Source organism: Trachymyrmex cornetzi, unplaced genomic scaffold (assembly GCF_001594075.2).
Source record: "Trachymyrmex cornetzi isolate Tcor2-1 unplaced genomic scaffold, Tcor1.1 scaffold2306, whole genome shotgun sequence".
NCBI classification, from domain to species: Eukaryota; Metazoa; Arthropoda; class Insecta; order Hymenoptera; family Formicidae; genus Trachymyrmex; species Trachymyrmex cornetzi.
This window is the reverse complement of record NW_017296963.1, coordinates 38,782-47,958: the sequence shown is the minus strand read 5'-3', so window position 1 is coordinate 47,958 and position 9,177 is coordinate 38,782. Positions and strand designations below refer to the sequence as shown.

Sequence of the window (9,177 nt, the reverse complement as noted above, 5' to 3'; positions counted from 1 at the left end):
TGAATTGTTCGAGACGGTCTACTATGATCTGATGGCTCGACTGATCAGTTTAATGAATGGTTGTCAAACCATGCAAGTTCTAGAGCAGGTGCCGACTGGTAATGTGGCATCCAATCAAAACGTATCAAACAGAACTTCTAACATTAAACTTCCTCGGTTGAACTTACCAGTGTTCACTGGCAAATATTCTGAATGGACACCATTCGCTCAGATGTTTCAGACTATGATTTCTGAAAATAACAAGTTATCCAATGTCGAAAAATTACAATATTTGCGATCGTCATTATCAGGCGACGCATCTGATTCAGTCGAGTCATTGGAGTTAACAGGCGAGAATTTTATGGTTGCATGGCGTATTTTATCAGAGCGTTACGACCGAATTCGTGTCATTGTCCAGTCGCATATTCAAGCAGTTATGGACATTCCGTGCATTAGGAAGGAGAGTCATTCAGAACTTAAATCACTAATTAATATTACAATAAAGCACGTGAATGCCTTAAAGTCACTCAAACGTCCAGTCGACAAATGGGATGATATTCTTATTCAAATTCTAGGTAATAAACTTGACTCTAAGACCTTTCGTGATTGGGAGGATACGTTACAGTCTGATCAAATACCCACCACTGATCAATTCATAGAATTTGTGTTGAAGAAATGTAATACACTCGAGTCAGTTAGCAGCAAGGAGAATATCTCCACCAATGGTAAGGCCAATCAAGGTAACTCTCGTAGGTCAGCCATCAGTTGTGCAGCCTCAGTAAGTTTAAAATGCACCTTTTGTAATAAGAATCATCTTATCTATTCGTGCCAGGCTTTTTTAACACTGTCAGTTGTACGTAGATTGGAGGAAATAAAGAAACGTAAGCTGTGCATAAACTGTCTCAAATCCAAGAATCACATAGCAGCGCAATGTACTTCTGGTACATGTAGAACCTGTCAACTAAAGCATAACACTCTTTTACACATAGACAAACAGGGCAGCTCAAGGTCTATTACGACGGATGGATCACCGTCCAATCAGCCTGGGGCATCTGAAACAGTCAATTCTCAGACAGTAGTCACTCATCACATGAGCAATTGCGATAACAAGTATGTGATGCTGTCAACTGCATTAGTCGATGCATTGGATGCTGCGGGAAAGAGGGTATCATGTAGGGTGTTATTGGACAATGGTTCACAGGCTAATTTAGTTACACGAGAATTCTTATCCAAGCTAAGTGTCACAACCAAACAACATCAGGTATCTATCGTCGGGATAAATCAATTAGTTAGCAGCGCAAACGAAATCGCCACTATTATAATTCAGTCGCGCACTAACAGTTTTCGCTTAAGCATAGATTGTATAGTTACGGAAAGAATTACCGGATCGATTCCAATGGTACATATCAATAAACGAGCTATCAATCTGCCTAAAAATATTAGACTTGCAGACCCACAATTCAATGTACCATCAGAGGTTCAATTGTTGTTAGGTGTTGATGTTTTTTGGCAATTGTTGTGTATCGGTCAAATCAAGTCATCTTCAAATAATCCTACTTTACAGAAAACACATCTTGGATGGATTCTAGCAGGATCCATCAACAATACATATTTAAAGAGTAACAGTCAAGGAGACACGATCACGAGTTGCTTAACGTCTGTAGATATTTCCAACAATGAGCTTGAACATTCATTAACAAAATTTTGGGAGTTTGAACATAATCTTTCGAATCAAGTCACTCTATCACCAAGTGAGCGTGAATGTGAAGAACACTTCTTAACAACGATTGCAAGAGATGATGAAGGTCGATTCATTGTCACCTTACCGATCAAATCCGCACAACTTCAGCAACTTGGTGAATCTAGAAGCATAGCGTTGCGCAGGCTATATAATTTAGAGAAACGATTCAAACACAATGTTCAGTTACAAACTGATTATACGAATTTTCTACAAGAATATTTAAAATTAGGACATATGCGCTTAGCAGACGATTCAAGTGTTAACGATGATACAACGCGATTTTACTTACCACATCATTGTGTATTTAAGCAAACAAGTACTACAACCAAGCTTAGGGTGGTATTTGATGGATCCTGTAAATCCAGTACTGGTGCTTCATTAAATGACATTCTAATGGTAGGTCCAGTGGTTCAGTCAGACTTATTCTCATTGCTCGTACGATTTCGCACATATGAATATGTTTTCACTGCAGATGTAGTGAAAATGTATAGACAGATTCTTGTCAATCAGTCGCAGCTATCGTTGCAATCTATACCGTGGCGAGATCATCCCACTGAATCAGTTCGTACTTATGAGCTGAAAACTATCACGTACGGCACTGCTTCTGCACCGTATTTAGCAACTAGATGTCTAAAATATTTAGCAGAGATATATCACAATAAATTTCCAGTAGGTGCACAGGCAATAATTAATGATGTTTACGTTGATGATGTCTTGACTGGTGCGCGATCGTTGTCTGAAGCAATATGTAAGCGTAATCAAATCATTACCATAATGTCAAAGAGTGGTTTTGAGCTCAATAAATGGTTTTCTAATGACATCAGACTTTTAGAGGGACTCCGGTCTACAGGTGGTCAGGAAAATGTTCGTCTAACCGAGAGTTCTACGATTCGCATACTTGGAATGCAATGGAATCCACATGAGGATTCATTTTGTTATACAGTTAATGTGGGAGACATGCATTCAAATGTTACAAAAAGAAACATGTTGGCTGAAGCGTCATGCCTATTCGATCCGTTAGGTTTTATCGGACCAGTCATCCTCATATCAAAGCTAATGATACAGGAATTGTGGAGATTGCAATTAGACTGGGACGCTTCGGTTCCGGTAAACATACATTCACGTTGGTTAGATTACAAGACACAAATATCTAAACTAGTTGAGCTACGTATTCCACGAATGATTGGCCCAACTATGGAAACACTAGAAGTTCAATTTCACGGATTTGCTGATGCCAGTCAGCATGCATACGGAGCGTGCTGTTATTTAAGGATACGTAACTCGCACAATGATTGTCATACACATTTATTGGCATCCAAATCGCGAGTTGCACCAGCAAAGGCAATATCACTACCGCGTTTAGAGTTGTGTGCAGCCTTGCTGTTAGCTCAGTTGCAAGTAAGTTTACTTAAGGCAATTGAATTTCAACCACATCAAATATATCTGTGGACTGATTCCACCATTACCTTGTCATGGATCAAATCAAGCTCTTACAAGTTTGCAACATTTGTATCTAACCGTATTGGAGAAATTCAGAGACTAACCAAAATCAAAGATTGGCATCATATTTCCACTAAACATAATCCTGCAGACATCATTTCTCGTGGGGCAAGCTCTTTGGATTTAATGCAATCGAAATTATGGTGGAATGGTCCAGAATGGTTATCGTCGGACGAAAAGGATTGGCCTGATAATCATCCACAATACCCGGAGACGTTACCAGATCAAGTAAAGGTCAATGTACACGTTGTCAAACAAACATTGGATGTATTTGAGAATTTAATCGTTAGATATCCTAGTTTTGGAAAGTTAATTAGAGTATTGGCATATGTATTTCAATTCATTCACAATTGCAGAAATCCCTTAGAGAAACATACTGGCGTCGCAACAGTGCAGGATAGAGAGTGTGCATTGCAGGCGTTGTGTAGATATGTGCAGCATCAATATTTCGATTCAGAAATACAGGAATTAATTCGTGTAGGAGTAATATCTAAAACAAGTAAAATATTATCTCTTAACCCGTTTTTGGATCGGAATGGATTATTGCGAGTAGGTGGTCGTTTGAGAAATTCTGACATATCGTACGAAGCTAAGCATCCAATTTTGCTACCTAAGGACCATATGATTACTAAGTTGATCATACGTGATGAGCATATTAAGAATTTGCATGCAGGAATTCAATTAACATTGTATGCAGTCCGTAGCAAATTTTGGCCAATTTTAGCTAAAGTAACTACTCGCGATGTCATAAAAAACTGTATAATATGCTTTAAACTTAAGCCTACTATTTCACAAAGTGTCATGAGCGATCTTCCGAGTACACGAGTGACTCCGTCACATCCATTTACACATACTGGGCTGGACTTCGGTGGTCCGTTCATCATAAGGGAGCATAAGCGTCGTAATGCAAGGAAGCTCAAGGCGTATATATGCATTTTTGTATGTTTTTCCACCAAGGCTATGCACATAGAGTTGGTGGCTGACTTAACATCAGAGGCCTTCTTGGCTTCACTTAAACGGTTCATGGCGCGAAGAGGCAAGGTTGCATGCCTGTATTCGGACAATGGGACGAATTTTGTAGGAGCAGCTCGAGAACTCAATGAGTTGCATAGGATGTTCACTGAGGAACAAGTACAGCGCAAATTAAATGACTTCTTTTCAGAGACTCGAATTCAGTGGCAAAACATACCTCCCAATGCTCCGCACTTTGGCGGACTGTGGGAGGCAGCTATCAAATCTGCCAAGTATCATATGAAAAGAATTATTGGCAATGCATCTCTTAATTACGACGAAATGTCAACTGTAATCACTGAAATTGAGGCTATTCTGAATTCGCGTCCCATAAGTCCAATGTCAAATGACCCGAATGATGTTCAAGCGTTATCACCGGGCCACTTTCTTATTGGTCAACCGTTAAATAGTTATAGTCATCCAAATTTAGAAGACATTCAGATAAATCGTTTAAGTCGATGGCAATTGGTAGAAAGGCTGCGTCAACATTTTTGGCAAAGGTGGCAGATTGAATACCTCAATAGCTTGCAAGGTAGAAGCAAATGGATGAACGACAAGGGCCAATCTCTTGAGACAGGACAGTTGGTTATAATTCAACAATCAGGGTTAGCACCAATGCAGTGGTTAATGGGACGTGTGTTGAGTGTAAATAGAAGTTCAGATAACAAAGGACGATCAGCTCAAATTAAAACCAGTAATGGTGTTGTCACTCGTCCATTAGCGCGCTTGGCTATACTACCAGTAGACACTAAGGCATAATGATAGTTAATCAAATATTATTATGTTATTTTAATATGCGCTTGTAGTAATTTACTAACTATTCATATTCTTAATGGAATTTTAGTCATAAGTACATATGCTATTTGTAAATCATCATAATTCTGTTTTGTTCGCTTGTTAACTTCTTTCAGTTCTTGATTGAAACTCATAGGTTTCAATGGGGGGCAGTGTTAGGGATTTTGGGTACTTTAAATTTGTAATCGCCGCCTCCTTTCTCTTCTATGACTATATGGCTTGAGTGAGAGAAACTAGTTCCTAGATTCTAGTTTGTATGGCGCTGTTTGTAATGCACTGAGTGTACGGCGTCCTTCTTGGTGAGCCCGAGTTGCGTTGGCACCACTGGCTAGCGGTGTGTATAATATAATACTTCTTCTCTTCTGTTCGTTACCGTTCCATATAACGGTTGTGTTGTGTATGATTATTCATAGTAGTACATTCAGTGAGCAAATAAATAATTGTAAACCTTGCGAAGTGTTGTCATTACTGTAAACCAAGTAGCGGATACTCATATTACATGATATCCCAGAGCCGTAACTTTTGTCGGCATTCAATTTCTAACAAGGACAAACACTTTTCGACGATCATATTATCACATCGATGCATGTCGCTATTGTAATTATTAAAAAATATTTCTTTGAAATTTGATTCTAATTTTGATTTGTGTCCATTTTCATTCAAAAAATGATATTATCTATTATAAATATTTTCTATTAACGTCAAGACCTGATTACTTGGATAGGTTAATACGTCTTTTGTAGAATATTCCTTAAAAACAGTGTATAAATGATGTTGTTCTTGTTGCGAAGAAAATTAATCGGTTCGGCAACGTAAACAATTTTCGTCAGGAATCCTAAGATTTTTTTACAAGATAACCTGATACATAAGAAAGTGCTTGGGGTGCATCAACATTCAATTCTTCGAAAGTAACCCATTCAAGAGTACACTTGTCGATATTCTCAAGCGATTCACTTTCTTCGTTTTGAATGCTGTGTGCGAATCTTTTTAGGAATTCTCAAAAATTGTCTAAATTTTCACAATTCGAATTGGAGATCGGAACGGATAAATTATTTAAAACAACAGTTTTTAAGGCTGCTACAAACTGATGGCAGGTGGGGTTTGTATTTGTAATACCATGTTGACGTATTTGACAAAATAAGTTTTCTAATGGATCTTGATTTAAATTTCGTAAATTCAAATGCTTTAAGCCGAGAGCTTTCAATTGATGCCATAAATACATCACTGATCTTATTGTTGTTATCCATCCTTTCACGAAAAGGTATTGACTTGTGACATCCTCTCCTGATGTTAATTGTAATAATTTCCATGTAGTCATTTCTGGTAATAATTTGCTCCACAACTCAAAGTGAGGTGAGTCTTCTTGTAAGCAAAATCTATACTTTTTTCCATCTACTGGTTTTAATTTCCAGCCATTTAAGGAATCAAAAAGATCATCTATTAATTGCGCAAACTCTGCCGTTTATAACGATTCTACAGGAAACAATCCATTGACGTTAGATATACCAAAAGATTGAATTGCAGCAACAACAGATCGACTTAATTGACGCGCTGCAACTTTTACTCTCATTTTTATAAAGGAATCTTTAAAGTTAAAATCATTTTTATTTAATTTGTAAAGTTGCTTAAATGAAAAATTTTGCTCAATATCAAAAGCATTTTGAATATATTGAAATTTAGCTACTTTATTTTCAGAAAATTTTATTTTACATCGGAACAAAGCATTACGAGTGCATTTCAGTAAATGTGGAACATCATAAATTACTACTATGATTTCCTGGTTAACTACGAACGTGTAACTAGTTGGGTCAACCTTATTCTCTGCACGTAATTCGAATAGGGCTCTTCTTTGCGTGGAACCTTGGTCACAAACTGTTGCTTTTACTTTGATACCACTCCTGAAATTGCGAAATAATATTTATTATTATAGATTTTAGGTTGCTGCAGAAAATTGTATTAGCCATGAAGTAATAAGTAATTACTTGCTTCCAAGATCTTCTCAGGCCACGAATCATAAAAACGAGCACATGATTAGCAGTTTTAGAAGTTCGACCCAACTCACCTATGTCTTCATAACCAGTAATCTTTTCTTTATGTGCTTCGTAGTGATAATCTTTACTTAAGGATATTTCATTGAATACTAAAGTGCAATATCTATCTAGTTCGTCCATTTTATCGCTTTTTATTTTTAATTGTTCTAGAAGGAGTTCATTTACTCCAGTGTCAAAAGGAATCTTTGACAAAACTTGTTTTAGTATGCGGATTGATGGCAATTGAAAGTAGATGGACAAATATTTGTAAAGGCGAGGACTCCGTTTATACATCGACAAAGCAAAAGTCTTATCCTCTTCTGTCTATCTTTTTCCAACAGGAGTGCGATCTGCATTTCGTAATTGTGAATTGATAAAATTTGTTGTAACGCTATTCAGTTTATTATTAATGTATTCAAAAACATTGTCGTCATACATAGATTTTAATTTCTTTAAAGCATTCCTTTTGTCATGAAGTTGTTTTTTCATTTTACACAATTGTGCAGTAACTGTACGATGAATTTTATACATGCCTCTTTTTCGTGGTGACATTGACTTTAAAGTTGTTCCTATTTCTTTTAAAATTTCTCTTTTTCGTTTTTTTATAGGAGTTGAAAAACCACCATTAAGTTCTAAATCGTTAAAATTCTCATTATTACAATTTATATCCTTATAAATATTTAGCTTGATATTATTTTTACTTCTTCAATTTATTGAGCAATTTCTAGAGTGACTATTAGGAAATTCAATAGGAGTTATTTCATAAATCTTGTCACTATTTACGGAAGTGGAGATATCATACGAGGCAACATTCGCCATTTTAGAAGAATCGTTACAAACAACAGATTCTGATACAGCATTAATAAAAGAATGAGTGATTTCAAAATTTTTAGGTATAACATTTTGATTTAAAAGGTGCTTCGAAGAATTTACGAAATCTTCTTCACAAAAATAATGTTCGCAAATGCGCAAATTTTGACAATTGATTGAAGATTGAAGTATCGAATTCAACAATTATTTAAATAGATTAATCGGTCGTGTGCCGCAATTAAATAAATAGTAGTCTCTTCGGAAATGAATATACTACGAAGAATTTGTTACAGACGATGGAGTAACGAAAATCGGCCGTCTCCCGAGTTCAACAATTTTTTTAGCGAATTAATCGGTCGTGTGCCGCAATTAAATAAATAGTAGTCTCTTCGGGGATGAATATACTACATTTCAGTAATTTTCAAAACCTTGCCACTCCTTACTGGAATTTGTTACACGCGATGGAGTAACGAAAATCGGCCGTCTCTCGAGTTCAACAATTTTTTTAGCGAATTAATCGGTCGTGTGCCGCAATTAAATAAATAGTAGTCTCTTCGGGGATGAATATACTACGATTTAGTAATTTTCTGATCCTAGCCGCTCCTTGCTGGAATTTGTTACAGACGATGATATAACGAAAATCAGCCGTCTCTCGAGTTCAACAATTTTTTTAGCGAATTAGTCGGTCGTGTGCCGCAATTAAATAAATATTAGTCTCTCCGGGGATGAATATACTACGATTTAGTAATTTTTAAATCCTTGCCACCCCTTGCTGGAATTTGTTACGGACGATGAAGTAACAAAAATCGGCCCTCTCTCAAGTTTAACAATTATTTCAACAAATTAATGGGTCGTGTGCATAGTTTTCATAATTTCGATATTATTTAGTAATATATTTACAGCAATTCTGTGAAAATTATTGTCTATCTTCATCTTGCCTGCGTTTAGTTACAATTGACGTAATATTTTATTGATCCTGCCTGCGTTAAGTTACAATTGACGTAATATTTTATTGATTTCCGTGTATTTGATTCATTTGTTTTTCGATATCTGAAAGCGCGGCCCCGAGCGCGATTCGTTCCTGGGTTTCGCCGCGCGCGAGTGAATAGGTGGCCAGAATAGGGGGCTAGCTTCAGCGTCATAATCTTTAAAGATTTTAGAAAACACAATATTTTTCCGTATAAATGATGAAGACCCATTTCCAGTGGAAGAATTGACTACATTTGAATACATTTCTTTAAAACGTATGTAAATAAAATTACATAACACACCTAATTATTTATAGTTGCAGAAATACTATATTTTAAATGT

At 36.5% G+C, this 9,177-nt stretch overlaps 1 protein-coding gene across 1 annotated transcript; it reads left to right on the top strand.

Moving 5' to 3' along the window:
• Positions 1–31: 31 nt before the first annotated feature.
• On the top strand, positions 32–4,990 carry LOC108760979 (uncharacterized). Its single transcript, XM_018507305.1, has one exon. The coding sequence runs from the start codon at positions 32–34 to the stop codon at positions 4,988–4,990; it is 4,959 nt and encodes a 1,652-aa protein (XP_018362807.1).
• The last annotated feature ends 4,187 nt before the right edge of the window (positions 4,991–9,177 follow it).